Here is a 22,833-nt window from a genome sequence, read left to right on the forward strand (position 1 = left end):
TTTCATATTACTTTTCCTATTGCAAATGCTTCTTTTTTATAAAGAGTGATTTCAACTTTTTTCTCCCCGTTGTTAGAGGCGGAAGGCTGTTTGGTATTGTACGCTGAACCCTTTGCTATAACAGGGCTTTTTTCTTTGGCTCAGATGTGAGCTTTGTTACAGCAAGAGTATACTGACAACATTTTCAAAGCTGTGTGAATAAATATTAAAGGGATCCCATCAACTTCAAGATTCACATTTCTGTCTGACAACTTTTTACCTACGGTGGGCCAAATTGTGCCTTTAGGCACAGCCCTGCACAAGGCTTGGTCTGGAACCTGCCCCACCCCTGGAGGCACTGTGCTTGAGAGAGGTCCTTCTGAGGTGCAATTCCCATGCTGCTGCCCCTTCTCCTTGGTAGAGGGTGGGGGCAGTAATTATATTTATAAGATTACTCAAACTGAAAGAATTAGAAGGTGTGTGTGTGTGTGTGTGTGTGTATGTATGTGTGTGTGTGTGTGTGTGTGTGTGTGTGTGTTAAATCCTATACTTGTGTTGATTTGCTTTCTTCATTTGTCAACACTTTCTGTATAATTGTTTTCACTATAATCCTTTTCTTCTGCTTGTTTGGGGCTTTCACACAGCTTCAGAAGAAAGAAAAGCATATGAACACAGGAGAAGGTGGCTGTAAAATTACAAGAGCTGGCAGGAAAGTCACAGGCAGTTGAAACTACTAGTAGCTCACATTTAAAACTAATTAGATTTCAAGCTGACAGTGTTCCTTTAAACATACAGTTTAAAACACAGTTGCCAAATCCACTACAAAGTAACTTGCCAGTTATTTTACTTCCTCCCTCCTTACACAACAAGGAAAACCATGTATTCCTAACTGAATCTGTCAGTTGAATTATTATATAAAAACACAGAGACTAGTCAGCATTTTGGAAAATATTTTTTTTATTTTACCATATATGGCTTCTTAGGAAGGAGACAGCTCTTGGTACCAAAAGACAGCTCGTCACAGCTCTTCAGTTGATTTCATTAGCCCATTGTTGGCGATAACTTTGGCATATTCTATTGCTGATCCGTAAGGAACACGAGGGAGAGCTGGGTTTTCGAAGTCAACATGGAAAAGTCCAAATCGACAGCTGTATCCACAAGTCCATTCAAAGTTGTCAAGGAGGGACCACACAAAATATCCTTTAAGATGGACATCATCAAGAGAGATGGCTGAAATTAACACAACAAATGTAACCTTACAAATGTAGAACATATATAGCTTGCTTAAATGAATCCACAAGTTCCATAGAATCTTTATAGATAATCCCATGCTCTAATAAGAATATAACAGTAGGGATCTATTATTGACCACCTGACCAGGGCAGTGATAGTGACAATGAAATGCTAAGGGAGATTAGAGAGGCTATTAAAATAAAGAACTCAATAATAGTGGGGGATTTCAATTATCCCCATATTGACTGGGTACATGTCACCTCAGGATGAAATGCAGAGACAAAATTTCTCAATACTTTAAATGACTGCTTCTTGGAGCAGCTGGTACAGGAACCCACAAGGGGAGAGGCAATTCTTTATCTAATCCTGTTTGGAGCACAGGATCTGGCCCAAGAGGTAACTATAACAGGACTGCTTGGAAATAGTGACCATAAAATAACAACATTTAACATTCCTGTGGTGGGAAGAACACCTCAACAGCCCAACACTGTGGCATTTGATTTCAGAAAAGGGAACTATGCAAAAATGAGGAGGTTAGTTAAACAGAAATTAAAAGGTACAGTGACTAGAGTGAAATCCCTGCGAGCTTCATGGACACTTTTCAAAGACACCACAATAGAGGCCCAAATTAACTCTATACCCCAAAGTAAAAAACACAGTAAAAGAACTAAAAAAAGAGCCACTGTGGCTTAACAACCATGTAAAAGAAGCAGTGAGAGATAAAAAGGCATCTTTTAAAGAGTAGAAGTCAAATCCTAGTGAGGTAAATAGAAAGGAGCATAAACCCTGCCAAAAATGTAAAAATGTAATAAGAAAAGCCAAAAAGGAGTTTGAAGAACAGATAGCCAAAAACTCAAAAGGTAATTGTGACAGTACCTCCCATAAGGTTTTATGGGAATATGACATAACTGGAATATGTTTTGTGCTGCCTGTGCCATGTAACATATCTCTGTAAAGGTTATGGTCTACTGTATCTATTCATCCTATTTGTACACATATATCATTTTGTACCTGAGGTTAAGAATATTGGCTATATACTTGCTTGATTTCTAAGCAAGCTTTGTGAGGCATTTGGTCAGCTTCTTTAGGAAGGAATTCGCAAGCTTAAGTACCCGATCAGGAAGCACTTGGGGAACAATGCATCTTGGAATGCTCCAATCCACATAAGAAGTCTTCCTGGAGACATACAAGGTACCATGTGGTACCATCTGTAAAAGGGAGCATTCTGGAACTGGTGAGGATCTTATCTGTATTCAGTTTGATAGGACATAGATTTGCACATTTTATTTTATTTTGCTTGGTGACTTACTTTGTTCTGTCTGTTACTACTTGGAACTACTTAAATCCTACTTTCTGTATTTAATAAAATCACTTTTTACTTATTAATTAACTCAGAGTATGTATTAATACCTGGGGGAGCAAACAAATATGAAATTGCGGAACTATTAACTATGGTTTGTAACCTGTTCTATAAATCAGCTTCTGTACCCAATGACTGGAAGATAGCTAATGTAATGCCAATATTTTAAAAGGGCTCTAGAGGTGATCCAGCAATTACAGACTGGTAAGTCTAATGTCAGTACCCGGCAAATTAGTTGAAACAATAGTAAAGAATAAAATTCAGATGCAGAAGAACATAAATTGTTGGGCAACAGTCAACATGGTTTCTGTAAAGGGAAATCGTGTCTTACTAATCTATCAGAGTTCTTTGAAGGGGTCAACAAACATGTGGACAAGGAGGAATCCAGTGGACATAGTGTACTTAGATTTCCAGAAAGCCTTTGACAAGGTCCCTCACCAAAGGCTCTTATGTAAATTAAGTTGTCATGGGACAAGAGGGAAGATCCTTTCATGGACTGAGAACTGGTTAGAAGACAGGGAACAAAGGGTAGGAATAAATGGTAAATTCTCAGAATGGAGAAGGATAACTAGTGGTGTTCCCCAAAGGTCAGTCCTAGGACCAATCTTATTCAACTTATTCATAAATGATCTGGAGAAAGGGGTAAACAGTGAGGTGGCAAAGTTTGCAGATGATACTAAACTGCTCAAAGTAGTTAAGACCAAAGCAGACTGTGAAGAACTTCAAAAAGATCTCACAAAACTAAGTGATTGGGCAACAAAATGGCAAATGAAATTTAATGTGGATAAATGTAAAGTAATGCACATTGGAAAAAATAACCCCAACTATACATACAATATGATGGGGGCTAATTTAGCTACAACTAATCAGGAAAGAGATCTTGGAGTCATCGTGAATAGTTCTCTGAAGACGTCCATGCAGTGTGCAGCAGCAGTCAAAAAAGCAAACAGGATGTTAGGAATCATTCAAAAAGGGATAGAGACTAGACAGAGAATTGCCCTTATATAAATCCATGGTACACCCACATATTGAATACTGCATACAGATGTGGTCTCCTCATCTCAAAAAAGATGTACTGGCATTAGAGAAAGTTCAGAAAAGGACAACTAAAATGATTAGGGGGTTGGAACGGGTCCCATATCAGGAGAGATTAAAGAGGCTAGGACTTTTCAGCTTGGAAAAGAGGAGACTAAGGGGGGATATGATCGAGGTATATAAAATCATGAGTGGTGTGGAGAAAGTGAATAAGGAAAAGTTATTTACTTGTTCCCATAATATAAGAATTAGGGGCCACAAAATGAAATGAAGGGGCAGCAGGTTTAAAACAAATAAAAAGGAAATTCTTCTTCACACAGTGCACAGTCAACTTGTGGAACTCCTTGCCTGAGGAGGTTGTGAAGGTGAGGACTATAACAGGGTTTAAAAGAGAACTAAATACATTCATGGAGGTGAAGTCCATTAATAGCTATTAGCCAGGATGGGTAAGGAATGGTGTCCCTAGCCTCTGTTTGTCAGAGGGTGGAGATGGATGGCAGGAGAGAGATCACTTGATCATTACCTGTTAGGTTCACTCCCTCTGGGACACCTGGCATTGGTCACTGTCAGTAGACAGGATACTGAGCTGGATGGACCTTTGGTCTGATGCAGTATGGCCATTCTTATGTTGAGATTAACTGAATTTTTTATATTCCACTTTTTGACAGTACCTGCTATGGCAAAAACTATGTAAATATCAATACTGACAGCCCATGAAAAGATATATTCTTTGCCAGGATAGTCACTACAACTCACTAAACTACAAAAAGGACAGTTGACTTTATGTGGAACTCTCTATAACAAGATAATAGGAGCCTCTTTGGCTTTATTCTACCAAGCTAGCTCAAAGGTGAATACAAGACAATATCCAGTGTAGACCTTCTCTATTTAAAATGTCTTAATTTCTTAAAATAGACAGGCCAAGAAAGTGAAAAATATTCTTCAAACAATTCCTTATAAAACAAAATCCTGAAACCTAGAACATATGCCATGCTCTTTCCTCTTTTCACAGCTAAGACCTCCAACCCCTCAGAAGTGACTCATTGATTTAGAGACTGGGTTTTAAAGTGTTCTCTAATTCCATAGAGTATATATGACATGTAAGGTTGCCCACTTGCGCATAAATGTGATCACATAACATACAACAGCAGGAAAATAATGTGCACAATTTACTTTTGAAACAATATTTTAAATCCCGAATTCTTCAATATGTAACATACATATTTCCTGAACCAAAGGTAAAGTTACCATTCATTGTTTGACTGACCTCTGCTGCAGCTGTACATGATGCAGGGACATACGTGAGAGAAAAAGGTTGAAAAAATAATCAAGTGATAATTTGTCTGACTAGCTGGTGGTTTCCTTGAATAAAATATGAAGAGCAATTGCATGAAATTTGATAATGCACATATAACTTGGATAATCAAAAAGCAAGCAAAAATTAAGTATACGAAAACCTGGATTCCTTTGATTGGTTTAACTGGGAAGATAAAACAAAACTAATCTGCTTCTTTCTTCCATATTCCTGGAACCATAATTGTGTGTGTCACTAATTATATATTTGCATAAATTTTGATCAAAATGTAACAGAAAATCAGTGTATCAACAATAAATGCTGTTTCTCCTGTAAACCAAAGGGAAGGACAGGAAAAAGTAATCTTTTAAATTGCCACTAGTTCCACAGCAGCCATGAATATTCAGAAGCAATGGTGGGAACATGCCTCTGCTTTTTGTCACAGAAAAATATTTAGGTATAGAATTGCTTAGGTACAATCCAAAAAGAGTCTGACATAGTCTCTGAACTACACAATGCTGTGCTATTGTTAGGAAATAAACCACTGAAGAACCAACTGTACATGTCTTTCTGCGTCCAATAGACAAAATAGGGAATAAAACATCATCATGTGACTTGTCAATTTGATTTATGAGGTACCTAAATCTTGGAGGGGGCGGAACTTGTGTATGAAATCTCTGCTCAAAACAGCATTGCACACAAAGATAACTAAGACTGACAGGGATGGCTGTTGGTCCAAGGAAGCTGGAAGAAATGTGATAAGCACGGCTCTTCTTGTGTTTCTAGTGCTTTTGACTTAAAACTATTAAAAGGGAGGGGGAGGAGAAGACAAGTCAAATAAAAAGATGAGAGACAAAAATAATATCCATGGTGAACTTTTGATACACAGCTGCCTTGATAATAGGACATTCTCCAAATAGTGAATTTCATGCCGATACTTTGATTAGAAAACACATTAGGAGCTCATTATTTCTAAGCCTTGAGCACGATTTCTCAACATTCCTAGTTAAACTGTGCACTCTCTCTATACTGCACAGACCATTAAAGACTTTTTTTTTTTGTAAATGATAGTCCCTCCCAAAGTTCAATAAAGGGTATTTTCGCTGCAGTTTCAAAATACAAATACTTCATGCTTCTAACAATTATGATTAATTCGTTTCTCACCACCTTTAGAGCACAGGACAAGACACATCTCTTTACAAAGGCCTTTTCCAGTTTTGACAGGGCTGACAAGCTTTTGCTCACCTAGGATATCTTTTTACACTGGACTCATCTAAGTATGTTAGGAGAGAACAGACCACGACTGGATAGCAACTGCCTCTTTTAATCTTTGCTGTGCTGTCTAGATACTATGATGTCAGGCACGATATAAATAGACATAGATCTCTCTGCCCCCATTATGCCATTAATCACCATAACTGGAAGTTGTGCTAATTACTCTGCCAATGTGGGTGGCCACAATAGCTGAAGGAGATCCTTTAGGTGTACTGCCAAGTATCTAATTTGTCTTGTCATTTTTCACATTAACTATCTATTGCTTGTAGGGTCACTTCTCTGTACTCATTTTTCCTTGATAGCTCTGCTACCTTTGACACCATAAGCCACCTACCTCTCCACCATCCTCTCATCCTTGGATTTCTGCAACACTGGCTACTTGCTTCTTCACCTAGTTGACAACTCCTTCAGTATTACTATTAATGGATCCTCTCCTTCTCTTCCTATCTCTGCTGGCATTTCCCATGCTCTGTCATCATTCCTCTCCACAGTCATCCTTTGGGTGACCTTGTCTGTTCCCACAGTCTCTCTTATCTCCACAGGCTAATGACTCTTTAATCTACTTCTCCACCACTGACATTTGTCCAGGCTTACATCACATGTCTCTGCGATATCTTCTCCTGGACTTCCCACCACTTCCTCCAATGTTATATGGCTAAAAATGAATATCCAGTCTCTGCTTCCAGCTTTACCTGTCATTGACAACTACCCTCCAAATAACTGAAGCTTGCAACCTTGGGGTAATGTGCCTTCTCCTCATGCTTTTCTCTTCACTTCCAGGGTCTCACCAAATTTTGTCACTTCTTTCTCTACAACACTTCTAGCCTCTTTCCCTTCCTCTCCATTCCCACTGCTTAAAGTTTGCTTCACCTCTTCATTCTCGCCCTCTAACCTGAACCACTGTAAATGCCTCCTCTCCCATCTCCTTCATCTTGCACTCCTTTTTCAATTTAACCATTTTTTCTGCTCCAACTATAATAAACCCCACTCTGCATCGGCTTGCATTAAGTCAGTGAGTTTTGTGTATACATTTTGCTAAGGTCTTTTGGGAACCATATCTGAAAAAAAGAAAGTGGTTGTACTTGTTCAGTATATAACTATTCTTTGAGCCAATGTGATCAATACATTTGACACAATTAATACTTCAAAACAATATCAGCAACCTGTGCCTTCAGACCAGGCTAGTAAAGGATTTCTCGGGCTTAGCTTTTGCTTAGTTCGTGTCTTCATGAATGTGCTATAGGATTTCTTTTTGCACGCTGCATTCTGTGCTAATCACTGATTCCTCTCCTGTAAAAATTACATCACTAACAATCTTAATATGAATGTCAAACTCCCAGTCTGCAGGCTTGTTCCAGTTCACTTGATGTAAGTTAGTTCTCCAAGACAGATTCAGATTCTGCAGAATGAAACCTATTATTTAAATAATAAGACTTTTAGCCCTTATGATTACAAAGAAAGACTTCTTAATATAAACTTATGTAGCCATATTTGTGGATCTGGGCCCATATCAATTTACCAGTTCCCTGAGATACCAACTCTCCTGTCCCACAGAACTGAAGCACTTAAAATCTGCTGCTGGTTGTTCAAAGTAGATTTCAAATACCATTATTGACAAACATTTTACATGTTCCTCTACCTCCTGTTTCCTATTAAAGGTGGTACAGTGAAGTTAAACACATAAGCATCAATCAACAGGGTTAATGAGAAGTACCAGGGAATATCTTAAGAACAGCATTTCTTAAAGTGTTATTCTGAGACTGACAACTTTACGGCATCTAATGTCTGCAGAAAGAAAAGCAAAAGATTTGTGAGTATGGAAGCAGACATTTTCAATGAACTACTCAGCATATTAATAAGAGAAAGAGTAGGGGACAACATTGGATGCAATGCAATAAACCTGTTTATTAGTATTCTCCAGCTTTTATCAGTTTAGGGGCTTAACTGGCAATCAGTGCAAGTGCTCCAGGCATTCTCATGTGCTGCCAGAAAAGTGAAGACCCAGAACCGATGACTGGCAAGAAAGTCATGCAGTCACTTGCTGTAAGGAATGTGACCTCAAGCTCCAGCTAGGCAACATTCAATTTGAGAGCCGATGAGCAGAAATACACCTGCAGTACTGAGGGTTAACTGGTGCAGGAGGGGAAAGGGAGTAGGCTGGCGGCAAAAATGCCCCCACTAAGGACAAGTTTGGATGTGTGCTTCCTGTGACATTTGATAGATTTTTAATGCCTTTTTTATATATAAAGCAACTTAAGGTCGCCCTAATTTAGAGTGCCTTCACAGCTACTCACAGCTTTTAAAGGTGTTATTACTAACACCTGAACAACACTAGATGCTGCCCAGTCAGGATTATTCTGCACTGAAGATTTAACTGGAGAGGTTGCACATGCATAAACCAATGAGAATACACTGGGGATGATTTAAAATCTTTACAGAAATGGGCTTGTTTACAGTATTTGTTCTGAACATGCTCATTAGTTGCTAATAAGTTCACATTATTTTGTTGGGTTGGGTTGTTTTAAGCAATGATTGGGCTGGTCTTTGCCAGTACAGTTGGCAACACTGTCAAGTGCACAAGAGAGCGAAACTCACTGGCATGGCAACATGAAATATGAAAATATATTTCAAGTCTTGCTTTTGATGCAAGTCTTCCAGTGGTGCAGTTCTCACATGCTCACCACTTGAACATCAAAATTTGCATCTGTCTAGTTTCAATATATACTTTAAACCAAGTACAATTATTAAATTGCATGTCCCAAAGTGTTTATCTTCTGTTGCAGTGACACAAATGCTGTTCGCCAACAATCAAATGCATTCCTTTTAATTAAAAGGAATGCTTTCAGGTTTGCAGTATTCTTTAATCTGCAATCAGAACTTGTTTGGAAAATAAAATTCCTTGTAGAGTGCAAAGTGGAAACTATGAAATATGTTTCTCCTTCAAAACTTTTGGGACTAGAACATTATTGCATACAAAATCTCTCCCACTGGCCAGAAAAATAATTTAATCATGCAGCAATGGAAAAGTAGAAATCAAGTGAACAGGCAAATGATATATATTGATTTAAATAGATGTTTGTTAATCAAGAGAATGAGAAACAACATTAATTTAATGCTCAAGTACATTATTATACCTCAACATACCTGGCCAGAGTTATAAAATTAAGCCGATCTATGCCTCGGAAAACTTTTAACTTGAACGGTAGAGCTAGTTATCATGGCTGACACTTATGCATTCAATAAAGTGAACTAAAAAGTACAGGGAAAAGATCCAAGAAGAAATTTACATTCAGGAAACATTGGTTGAAAGTTAAACCTGGCTTGCCAGCAAAAGGGTGTCACAGGCAAAAATAGCCCAGATAGAATCGTGATTGTAGCTCTAAAGAACGTTTAAACGTTTGAAATAGATTTGTCTGTCCCTTGAAGGAAACAGTAAATACTGCCAAAGGAAAGTCTGTAGGGAAGTTCAAAATGCTGAACATTTACTGAGAATCAAAAGATATTTATTTCCATTTGTGAGGCACAGATGGAAAATATAGCATAACTATTGAACAGATTTTATATTCACCTGGGGTTAAGTTTGGGTCACACTGAAGTTAATGGCAAAATACCCATTACTTCAATGGCTATTTTCACCCATGTGTCATGTCAGAGATCTGCAGGCTACAACTTTTTCCTAACATCATCATTCAAGTGGCTTCAAAATCAGTGAACCCAGTCTGAAAAAAGTTAGAGAGCCACGTTTTGCCCCCACGATACCTGTGTGTGGCCTCCTTCCAAGCCTGAGGGGGAGGAACCACTTTCTGCCCCCTTTGGGAGGACCCAGGCCGGGCCCACTCCCTCACGCTGGATGCAGAGAGGCAGAACAGGAAGTCTAAGGGGCGGAGCCTCTAGCTCAGTTGGGTGAGAGAACCAGGGAAGGAGTTGGATGCCTCTGCCTTGTCGCTGGCCCCCTGCCCAGCCACAGCCCTGGAGGAGTGATGGCCTCCATAGACAGATGGGCTGGTTGAATGCTTCAACAGGACGCTAAAGGAGATGCTCCATATGTTTCCCACACAGGAGCTCTGCCAGTGGAACCAGCTGATCCCTGCCCATACTGTTGGCCATTAGGGAGGTGCCCCAGTCCTCTGTGAAGTTCTCTTCCTTTGAACTACCGTATGGCTGCCAACTCCAAGGGCTGTTAGACCTAATGAGGGAAGCCTGGGAACATACCCTGTCACCGGTCCAGGAGCTTTTACAGTATGTCCACCAATTAGAGGGGTGCCTGACCTGAGCTGGGGATCTGGCAAAGGAGCTGGCCAGGAGGCACAAGAGCAGACCTACAACCAGGGAGCCCAGATTTGCACCTTCAAGCCTGGCAACTGAGTACTCCTCCTGCTCCCCTTGGAGGAGTCAAAACTCCTGGCCTGCTGGCAAGGCCCCATGAGGTAATTCGCCGAATGGGCCCAATTATATGTGAGCTTAGACAACTGGAATGATAGAAGAAAAGACAGATCTATCAGGTGAACTTTCTGAGCCATGGTGAGAGCGAGAGGGGCTGCTGATTACACCTTTCCCCCTCCCTTCCGAATCGGATCTGGGTCCACAGGTCCCCAAGACAACTGATCCTGAAAAAACACAATTAGGGGGACACCCTCACAATGGACCAGCAAAAACAAGCCTGGAGCCTGTGAAAGGCCTTTCCCAAGACCTTTACAGCCATACCAGGCCAAACCACCCTCATCCGACACACTGTCCTGACAAGCCCAGGAGAGGTGGTCCAGGAAACCACGTGGCCTCTCCTATGATGGATGCAGGAGGTTGTGGAGAAGGAGGTACAGGCAATGGTAGAGCTAGAGGTCATTTAGCAGTTCAAGCGAGTGGCACAGTCCCATCATGCTGGTCCTGAAGCCCAGTGGGGCCCTCTGATTCTGCATCGACTTCCAGAGGGTGAATGAGATCTCAAAGTTCGATGCCTACCCAATGCCCTGAATCAATGAACTCCTCAGCTGGCTCGGTGAGGCCCAGTACATCGTAATTCTTGCTCTCACTGGCAGATTCCCCTTGCTCCAGAGAGAAGAATGTGTTTGCCACCCCAACTGTGCTCTATCAATTCACCCAGATGCCTTTCAGCTTTCATGATGTCCTCATGATGTTCCAGCAGCTGATGGACTGCCTCCTGAAGCCCCATACTAAGTATGCTGTGGCCTATTTAGATGATGTAGTGGTGTACAGCCACCACTGGGAAAACCATCTGAAACAAGTGGCAGCTGCTCTTCAGGTCCTACGAGCTGCTGGGCTGACTGCAAAACCTGAAGAAGTACTGGATTGGGTGGCAAGAAACTACCTACCTCGGGTACACCCTGAGGTGAGATCAAGTACGCCCCCTCATGGGGAAGGTCCAAGCACTGAAGGCCTGCTTTGCTCCAACCACAAAGAAACAGGTGAAGCAGTTCTTGGGGCTAGCTGGATATTATCAACAGTTGGTTCTCAATTTGCCTCAATCGCAGCCCCCAAGACTGAGCTCCTGACCAAGGACTGCCCACGATGGGTGTGGTGGTCTGTCAAGTGTGAGGATGCCTTCCAGACCCTCAAAGACCACCTATGCCAAGAGTCAGTGCTCTTTAGCTCTGACTTCAACTGCAAATTCATCATCCAGACAGATACTTCCGAGGTGGGACTCAGGGCCATCCTCTCCCACAAGGTGAGAGAGAAACTACTTTGTCATTGAAAAGGAAGCACTCGCCATCAAGTGATACTGTCTCCTAAGTGGCCCCTTTGTGCTGAAAATGGACCATGCCACCTTGAGTTGGCTGAACACTATGAGAGGCACCAACACCAGATTGATGCACTCGTACCTCACCCTCCAGTCACATGCTTTCACTGAGTGGGTAAGAACAATGTGAATGTGGCCTTTCTGTCACACTTGGGGGGAAAGCGAGGATGCCAGCCCCGGGGACCGACAGCTGGATTTTGGGAGGGGAGAGTGTAGTAAGGCAGTGTGGCCTCCCTCCGAGCCTGTGGGAAAGGGACCATTTTCTGGCCCCTGGTGGGCAGAGCCATGCCAAGTTTGGCCCTCACACCGGAAACAGAGAGGTGGAACAGAAAGTATAAGAGGTGGGGTCTCCAACTCAGTTGGGCGAGAACCAGGGGAAAAAACAGACCCCTCTGCCTTGCTGCTGGTCCCCTGGAGCAGGGACCGAGTTGCAGAAACCCCCAGCCGTAGAGCAGCTGCCATGACTGCTGTCCAATGAGTTCCCTGAGTTGCTGTTGGGACTCCAGCTGCTGAGTACCCCAAGGAGATGGAGGACCCTTGAACTACTGAGCCCTATCTGCAGACTGTGGTAGGATGTAGTCCAGGGAAACCAAACTTTAGTCCGGTTTTGCTGCCAGAGCGCGAGTCAGCATGTTTCAGTGGGATCTCTGCTAATTCAGTAGCAGAACCCTCCACCACTGTTAGGGCCCTGGGCTGGGACGAGTTGGAGTAGGGTGAGCCCAGGTCCCTTTACCCCCTGCTGCCAACACTACCCCTGGGGTAGCAGCCTACCCACCATAGGCCAAACAGCCTGTGTTTGTCTGCTGTCTGCACAGCCATGGAACTGGTCTATAGACTGCTATTGTGCTGCCCTGCCCAGAGGGCTGAGCCTGACTGCATTTGTTATCTGCCTTAGCCAGGAGGCTGGGCTAAATCCTGCTCCTTGCGCCACCCCTGCCCAGAGGGCCAGAACAACAGACTGTATGTGCTGTCCGTCCAAGCCAGGCGACTAGGCTAAAGACTGATTGTTGCTAGACCCCGCCCAAGGGGCTAGGGCTATAGATTGGTGATTTGCTAATCCTCTGCTAATTGACTTTTGACCGCTGTGCCGGATGAGGCTGAGTGGCATCCATCTGAGCCTGAGGGACCAGGAGGGATGACCGCCAGCCCACTACACTTTACAATTCCAGAGGAGTCAAGAGAGTTGTACTGGTGTAACTGAGGGAAGAACTCCCACAATTACTTTAAGGTCACCATAAAATCCTGCAATGCTAACAACATTATGCAAACAACATGCTAATAAAATATGTCTGAACTGAGTAGATAAAAGATTGGGGTTTGGGGGGGGGAAAGGTTTCAATGACACCCAGTTTCTCATTGTACTACATTCCCTGTGTCTAGATTTTCAGATACATTTAGCAAAAGAACAATATGGAATACCTCCTTTGCATTTCTGAAAAGATGAAAGTAGAGAACATAACATCTCAATGGTTATACTGAATGGGTAAGGGCGTACATCTTTTCCCACTGTGATATGAAAACTGATTCCTTAAAGGGACACTGTCACAAATAACACTCAGAACTTGACATTAACTTTTTGTCCCCTTGTAACAGATCTATTTTACGTACATCAATTTGATTTTAAAACAATTATTTCCTCCACTGCCAATAAATATATTAAAGATATATTTCTAAAAACAAGGGGGGAAAGCTTTGCTAGCACTTCAGCAGCACTCATTAGTTACCCTACAATAACATCCCACAAGCCAGGGAGTGCAGGAAGGCAAGAGGAAAATCATTTTTGGTATGAAAACAGATTTGAGTTTCAAGCCTCTAAGGAATTATTAAAACCCTAATGAATGTTTTTAATTAACTTTCACAGCATCCTTTAAAGTGAAATCATTTAGCAGTTGCAGTGGAAACCTGTTAAACAAATTACTAGTTGAACAAAACAGCTATACTTGTTAATAGGGCTTTTACTCCAACAGACTTCATACAGCCCAGTTGGGGTTTTTGGAGACTGCCATTGCAAGAAGTTACAACGATTAAGATTTTTTTTAAAGGGAAATATGTGCCAAATTCTTTGCTGGTGTAAATTAGTGACAGCGATAGAAAGGCACCAATTTACACCAGCAGATAAATTTGGTCCTACACTTTGAGTTGGTAAAGAAAAAATGTAATTTGAATACATATATTACTTTGACAGATCTATGTTCTATTGTATTTTAGCTTCTGACACACTCAATATTTGGTCTGGTTAGTTTAAAAAAAGACATACCATGATTTCATTCTTTTTTCTGGTACCCTGTACCATGGATCGAACAGTCAGGGTTGTGTTTAAGCACAAGGAATCTTATAACTGAATCTTATAACAGACTTATTCCTCTAGCTCAGCTACAACTAATCTTCTGCTCCTGCAAAATCTCTCACAATTAGTAGAATTCTGCAAGCTAGCAGTCTCTGTTCAGTACTCAGAGTGAACTACTTCTCACCCCAGGAGGGAAAGAGAGGTCACCTCTGTAGCACGGCTAAGGGTATGACTGGCAGGGCAGCTAAAACACAGTGCTTTCTTTTTACAGCCTATAGATTGTAGATATATTGAAGACTTCTGAAAAAACAGCAACCGTGCAGCATATTCATCTCCTATCTATCCCTAACTAAAAGGGATGTCTCTCTTGCATTAGAACAAGACTTGCCTTTGTTGCATGCAGAACTGATGTTATCCCAGATGGGTTTTTTATATATATACAGTAATTTATAAACATCATGTATATTAATAAAACTAAGTTTCCAGAAAAGCTTTTTGTTTAAGTAAAGACATTTTTTCATATCATTTTAATCTTTCTTTCCAATTACAACCTTCCAACAGGTGCACATGCTTAGCTGATTTAAAATCAGTAGATATGGGCTGAAAGAATTAAAGTGGACTTTCCAGGACTAAAACTGAATAAGGAATGGATGTAGCAGAACACTGCCATCTCGAGTTTACAGTTCTTGTACAGTATATATAGTGTACATTATATACCCACAAGAATTGAGAGAAGGGGAAGATGCAGAATAAATAAAAAACACAAGTGAACTCTGGTGATAGACACAGAGTTTGAAGGGAAGTGAATGCTTGTGAAGACCTACAGACATACTTCTGTCTTTGATCACAGTTTGATAACTTTTTTATCTTCATATAAATTCCCACAGAAAAGAAAAAATTGTGTTAACACAAAGTTAAGTTGACATGGTGAAATTCTCACAGTCATGTAATGGTCAATTAAGAGTTTCACTGCTAAGTCAATGCTTCCTCACGTAATCCAATTCACCCTTTATATACACTCAAGAGAACCCATTGCCTCTACCCCTCTACCCTATTGTCGTACCAAACTTCACTACTTCTTGCATACAGGCATGACAAAGATATTTTGGGAAATAATATAAATCTCCTCCCAACCTTCCCTGATGTATCAGGGGTGTGAGCAGGGGTAGGGTCTCAAGGTCAGAGCAAGTGGGTTTGTGGCCTGTATGGAAAATATAGCTGGTTCTCCTGCCTACACTGGAAGACTTCTGTAGTGAGGCTCTGTTGCTCACACACAGAGGGAGGTATTGGTCATATATATATATCAAGCTGTTATTTAGAACATGAGAGGGGTTCTTCTGCCCATGGGTAGAGTAGACAAGAGATGGAGGGCAGAGTTAAGGCTGGTGTGGTAATGGGTGTGAATGAGGAGTGTGGTTTGTCCTTATGTGCATGAGGACATGAGAGGATGTTTAGCACAATATATGGAGGAAGGGTGGGTTGGGTAGGCATTAAAAGTTCTGCATTTAAATTCACCATGTTGAATTTAATATTGAACAATAAATTAGACATGAGCTTGCAAAATCAGACTGCATAAACAAATACATCACCTGTCAGAGCAATGAGGCAACAGTCACTCTCTGTGCAGCTCTGGTGTAAATGTTGTCTTGTGTTCTGGGCATGATGTTTCCAGAAAGACATTGAGAAATTGGATGGAGCGCAGAGAAAAACAAAAATGATCTGGGATGGTGAGAATGACTTATGAGGAAAGCTTTAAAAAGACAAATATGTACAGCTCGGTTAAGTGATGACTAAGGCTGAAGGAGAGGAAACAAGTCTACAAATAGTTGAAAAGTGTAAATACAAAAGAGGGAGAGACATTATTTAGTGTGGTACATTGGAGTAGAAATAAGAATAGTAGGATGAAATTAAGGAAAGGGAAAATTACACTGAATAACAAGATAAATTTCTTGCAGTGATACATATCAGTGTGGAATATTTTCCCAAGGAAAATGATCAAAGCCCCAATCTTGGGTCTTATAATATTAGGGTTCTAGTTTTAAAAGTTTGTTGAATATGATAATCCCTTTTAAATTTCAGTGCTAAAAAATAAAGCTGTTACAGTCATTTAAAAACCTGTCACTGACTGCATACATTATAACGGAATTCCAATGGGTGCTTCAATGCTATCTCTCAATATTACGCTTTCATAATGTGTGAGTGGTCACAGTAGCCAACACTTGTAAATGGGGGTAGACAGAGGCAGTCTCAGGTCAGGCCCTATGAGGAAGCCTGCCTGTTTGTGGACAGTTGCAAAAATTGCAAAGGGAGGGTGGAGTGGATGAGATATACTTGTAATATTGCACCCAAACAGGCTTAGAGTTGTACTATATAGATTGTGACCATTCCTGGTTGTCCAAGGGGTCCCCTGTTTGCCCATCTGGACTCTCCTGAATATCAGCACACTGTAAAACATGGACAATTAAAGTTGCTGAGGGAAACCAGGATGGGCCTGCTGGTAAGCGTGGCCCAGCTTGTGGAACTTGCCAAATTACCACGCTTGGCCAGGTTGGTTGACACTAGCAGGGAAAAGAATATAAGCAAGAAGAAGTCTGAAAGGTTCCATCGTATCCAAAGGAGTAAAAATGAAGGGTGGATTTTATAAGCTTATTTTATACTGGTTTATAAAATGAACCCAATCTTAAAAGTCTCAGGATGCACATGCAGTATTTAACCCAATCCTCTGTCCCCTTGACAAAAGTCTGAGGAAATAGATTGGCTTTGTACCATGCCCTAAGATCAAACTCTGGTTCTGTGAACCAGAGAGGCAAATATCAGAGTCAAGGGCCCTCCTCCAAAACCCACAGAAGTTGAGACAAAGGCAGAATGTAGAATCTGGGGACTGTTTACTTCAGCTCTAACCTGCTGGGGCAGTACATCTGAAGAAGGCAGACATTCTGAAACCCATGACCCAAGATACATAGAGCCATACAGTACAGAATTGCAATCAGAAGAAGTCTACAATGTGTGAGTGCTTTTGAATTCCTGCTACTAAAGTCTTAAGTGGTGTCAGAAGCACCTTTCCCCCTTTCTGTACATAAGTAAGACACCTGGGATAGATCTCTGACTCTGGACTTTGCCATGGTTATTCATTCCACGGTAATCTTTAGACTGGTTTCTGCAATACACTGTGCATGGGGATAACCTTGAAGACTACATGGAAGCTTCAGCTGCTGTAGCACAAGGATTCTTATTAATTTGGCTGTATTAGTCCATTTAGTTGGTATTATGTTACCCTAGAGTAGAACTTCATTGAGGGCACTGGCTCTATTTACTTTTTTTCAAGCAGCCCTGCTATTTACTGGGATTCCTCATATAGAATAGGTAAAATTTACTTCTCTATGAGTGTAGACTCTCTCTACATATATTTAAGCTTTTCACAACAACGTTTATGAAGTTTCTTAGTAAGAAATTGAGTATATGAAGTACTGTATGTTATTACACCTCTATATCTTGATCTTTTGATTATATTTTTAAAGCATTCAAACAATTCAGACTTATAAGGACTATAATTGACCCCCTTCTTTTTTTTAATTGAAGACTTTTTTTGTTGTTGCTTAACCAAAACACCCCACAAAACACCTGTAACCACTAATTTCTACAAACTTTGTTCCTTGATTGACTCATTTTGTGCCAAATGTCACCCAAACCCCAATAAATCTGGCAAGACCTAGAAGTTTGGCAGTGCAAACAATGCTTTATTGAAGGGAGAGACTTATGATTTACAAACAGCCTTATTTAATGTTCAGGTTTTTCATTATGCAGAACTGTTGGCATTGGGAAGGCAGTCCAAAGTGTGCCATCTACATCACATGCCAGAGTCAGAAGCTTATTTCTAATGACTGAAACAAATACCAACTGGGTGGGGAAATTTCCATGCATTCTTTCCATTAAAGATCATAAGATGAATGTTTGACCCTGATCCTTGCTTTTAACAGCCATCTCAGTTTCTTCTTTTTCTGGATGTGACCTAGAGTAACATGCAGCTGCATAATTTACATGCCATATTAACCCCTTGAGCACTACACCAGAAAATGCCTCTCATGCCAGTTGTTAAGCTCTTCTGCTCCAGCCTTATTTTATTTCTCTCCTATAATTTTTTTCCACCCAATTTTTTCTTTAAAAGAGTATTCAATGGTTCTGTGGTGCTCCCAGCCAATTTCACATTGTGTGTATGTGCTGACTAACACCCAGGGATGCATAAACTGTGAGTAGACTATAAAATTACCGTAAAAATGATCTTTAAAGGCTTCACTTTTACGAAATAAAATAGTGCAACAACAAAAAATTCCTCCCAGCAGGGGATAATCAGTAGAAACCATATTTAATTGTAACACTGTTGTAGGGAAATTGTATGGAGAAGTAAGCCTTCTTTTCAAGCATTTATAGATATGAAGAATTTAATTACCCTTTAGATTGAAACTCTTTTATTTTTATTTCTTCTTCCCAAAGATATTCTTTTGCAAAGTTTGGCAAAACTCCATTTGTCTAGTTTTTGATTATCCCAGCACGAAGAAGGAGTAAAAAACGGTATTTTTCCAACTCAAATTTTTCAAATTGTTCTATGCAGAGAATTATATAATCATACAGATGAAGGTAAGAAAGATTTATAATATCTTGTTTATCCCCTCACCTGTAATGGATTACACCCTACACTATATAGTCTAATACCTTTGCCAGGTTTATTTTCAAAGACTCAGAAATGGGGATTCTTCTACCCTTCCGTAGGCAAATTATTCTAGTCTAATAGACCTAATAATTCCCAAAAATATGCTCTGTAAACACCCACCTTGCTTCACTGAGGAAAAGTGCTCTTGACATGTTAAAAAAAATATTTTATATTTATTTTTCAACTATTATGCAGGTGCAGCATGTGATTTTTTCCACTCAATGTTTTTAATACAGTAAGATAAAGATATTCTAATACAGTGTGTATAACTGGACCCCCACACTCTGAAATAAACAAGTGTTTATTTTAAAATGCATGTTGTGTGTATAAATATCTATATCTCAGTTATATATTTTACTCACATACATACCATATAGGTCAGTGGTTAGGGCACTAGATCAGAATCAGGAAACCAAGGTTTTGTTTCCAGTTCTTCCACTGATCTGCTCCTTGACCTAGGGATAGTTATTTTGCACTTTCACTGCCTGTGTTTCCCCAGTTACAAAACTGAGATTGAAATAATTACTTGGCTCTGTAAAGTGCTTTGAAATCTACAAATTGAGATTGCTATTTATTATTATAGAAAATTGTGGAAAATCTTTTAACAAGAGCAACTTCACTGCAAATAAACTAAAGTAATGTTATGACTCAGAATTTTATCAGAGCAACCAAAATGTGTAAAGGCATGACTCCCACAGAAATTATAAAGTAGGTAATATTGTATGTATATACAGGTAGGGCATAGAAGTAACATATACATGCAATGTGGCTGAGTTACAAATATTGTGGAAATCATGGCTTTACATGCCCTGACACTTGGGAGTTCAAATTCTCAGACATAACACCATACTACAGTTGTTATTTTCATTTAATATTAGTAAAACTTCATAAGAGATAATGCATTGTTTGCATTTTATCCAGTCACTTCTGATCCTTTGCTTTATTGATCAATGTGGTTTCTTTTCATTTTATCTTGGCACTATAACAGCACATACATAGAACAGGAATGACTTTGCTTCATTTTGACATTGTAATATTCTCTATGTACGCTTGCATTTACATCATCTTGAGACCTTTGGAATGACAATAAGTCTCATTAAAGCAAGCAGTGAAATAGGATATCACAAAAACATCACAAAAAATAACTAGTATGAAATGTAGGTAGCAATTTATCAAACAAACATCCAATTGGTTCAAAACATTGATTTTTCCAAATACATAATAATTTGTCTCTATAGCCACTCCTGAGTCTCTCCTCTCTCTCTCACTCACTCTTTCCGCCACTAAAAGAAATGGGCTGAATAAAGATCCAAATTCCCTTGTTTGCCACTCTGAATGGCTTCATCTGCCTTCATTCACTGGTGCAGGAGAACTGGAACAATGAGTCTGTCCACTGCCCCAGTGAGTGTCCTGACAATTGGGATAGTTTATCATTCTCTTTCATTCTGATCCAGTGACTAATTATTTATACAAAGGGGAACAGTTTCAACAGATGAGATTGAGAGCAATCCCCAACTGAGTAGTCTATATGCCAGTGCTTAGAGCACTCTCCAGGCAGGTGGGCCAATCCCTTCTCCATCTCAGGCAGAAGAAGAAATTGAACCCAGGTATCCTACATCTTGTGTGGGTACTCTCACCATTGGGCTTAAGGTTATAAAGGGGGGCAGCAAGCAGCACCATCTCCTCCTCAGTTTATGCATCCTCTGAGTATGCCTAGCAGTGTGGTCCACACAGGTGAGATAGGCAGGGGAACGCCCAGTTTGAGGATCCCACTGTAACGTTACACCTCATACTCCTCACAGAATTATGGTTATGATATGAATATGGCATAACTAAGATATATGCAAGATGTCTCATGTAAGATATCATTGGAAAGGTTATGATTTACTGAATGTGATTATCCAATTTGTATGCATGTATCATTTCTGTACCTGAAGTTAGGAATATTGACTATGTAACAATTACAACTGTGTGTGTACTTGGGGAAACGCCCACCCGACAGTAAACAATCAGACTTAATGGGCCATTAGAAAAAGACAATGAGTCTTTGAAGATGTGGATCTCCCGTCTGCCTGGTGTTCCTTCCTGTAGACATTGCAAATAAATCTGGTTTCATAGTTGCTTTGACACTGCAACGTGAGGCGATAAGATCACCTGATACAAAATACCACCTTGGACACTGCTGGTACTTTTCCTCTGTAGGGGGATGGGGATAAAACAAAGGCTTCCCACCTTAGGTAAATCCTTTTTAAGGCTGGGGAGGGGGTTAATCTAGACTCTCCTTCACTGCCTACCCCAGAAGAAAGTGCTGAAAATACCTGAAGAGACAAAGGAACTAACCTGAGGGGAAAGGCAGCGGTGAGTCCAGACTGAGACAGGCATCCAGTCTGTAAGAAGAAATAACTGGAACTCTAAGCTACAGAAACTCTGCAACTTGCCTAAAATAGCATTTAGGGTGAGAAATTACTTCTTGAAACCAGTCTCTTTAAGATCTTAAACTTAATATGCATGTTTTGTTTTGTTTTATTTGCTCAGTAATCTGCTTTGTTCTGTTTGCTATCCCTTATAGTCACTTAAAATCTGCCTTTTATAGTTAATACATTTGTTTTGTTTATTATTAAACCCAGTTTGTGCAATTTATAACTGGGGGGGGCAAGAGGTTGTGCATATCTCTCTTCACATTGAGGGGGAGGGCAAATTTTTATGACCCTGCGCTGTGCAGATCTTTCTGTACAGTGCAAGACAGTATTATTTTGGGTTTATTTCCCCATGTGAGTGCTGTGTGAATCCTCTCACACAGAGACAACTTTAGTCTGTGTCTGCAGCTGGGTGTAGTCCTACTGTGTGTGTGCTGCAAGAGGCCGGAGAGCCCAAGTCAGCAAAATAGGGAGAGGGAATCCAGGCTGATGGAGCAGGAAGGGCGCAGCGAAATCCCAGTACATCAGGTGGCATCTCAGAAAGGGGGGGGGTTAATCTGTCACACCCATTGAGGCTTGGGTATGGGTCTAGGCACAGGGGTGCCTGAGTTAGCTGTGCACATGCTCACTGGCAGATTCATAAGTCCCAAGAGACTTTACCAGCTGACTTGTCGGCACCTAAGGATTTTAGGTGCCTACAGAGTTAGGTGGCAGTTAAGTGGACATATTTAGGATCTCAGTGGCACCTAAATGTTGGACTTGAGCATGTCAGTCCTTTTGTTGTCTACTCTTTAGTCTATCTGGGTAAAGTTTTCAAAAGTACCTCTGTGATTTAATAGCCTTAGGCCTGGTCTACACTACAGGGTTAGATCGAATTTAGCTGCGTTAGATTGATTTAAAAATGAATACGTCCACACAACCAACCCCGTTCCGTTGACCTAAAGGGCTCATAAAATTGACTTCTGTACTCCTCTCTGGCAAGGGGAGTAGTGCTAAAATAGACTTTTCTGGGTCGAATTTGGGGTAGTGCGGACACAAATTGATGGTATTTGCCTCCTGGAGCTATCCCAGAGTGCTCCATTGTGACCGCTCTGGACAGCACTTTGAACTCAGATGCACTAGCCAGGTACACAGGAAAAGCCCCAGGAACTTTTGAATTTCATTTCCTGTTTGATCAGCGTGGCGAACTCAGCAGCACAGGTGACCATGCAGTCCCCCCAGAATCATAGAGCGTAGAATGTTTCTACACTCATAGAATCATAGAATCTCAGGGTTGGAAGGGACCTCAGGAGGTCATCTAGTCCAACCCCCTGCTCAAAGCAGGACCAAACCCAACTAAATCATCCCAGCCAGGGCTTTGTCAAGCCTGACCTTAAAAACCTCTAAGGAAGGAGATTCCACCACCTCCCTAGGTAACCCATTCCAGTTCTTCACCACCCTACTAGTGAAAAAGTTTTTCCTAATATCCAACCTAAACCTCCCCCTCTGCA

The 22,833-nt window shown here is 40.8% G+C and overlaps 1 protein-coding gene across 3 annotated transcripts in view; it reads right to left on the reverse strand.

Annotated features, from left to right (window-relative positions):
* Positions 1–904: 904 nt before the first annotated feature.
* LOC123371129 (cytosolic beta-glucosidase-like) overlaps positions 905–22,833 on the reverse strand; it is an 84,593-nt gene continuing 62,664 nt past the window's right edge. For all 3 annotated transcript variants that reach the window (XM_045018369.1, XM_045018368.1, XM_045018370.1), the window contains one exon: positions 905–1,209. In XM_045018369.1, coding sequence (XP_044874304.1) covers positions 998–1,209 — 212 coding nt within the window. In that variant the 3' untranslated portion in view covers positions 905–997. The remainder of the gene's footprint in view (positions 1,210–22,833) is intronic.

Source organism: Mauremys mutica, chromosome 5, assembly GCF_020497125.1.
Source record: "Mauremys mutica isolate MM-2020 ecotype Southern chromosome 5, ASM2049712v1, whole genome shotgun sequence".
Lineage (NCBI taxonomy): Eukaryota > Metazoa > Chordata > Testudines > Geoemydidae > Mauremys > Mauremys mutica.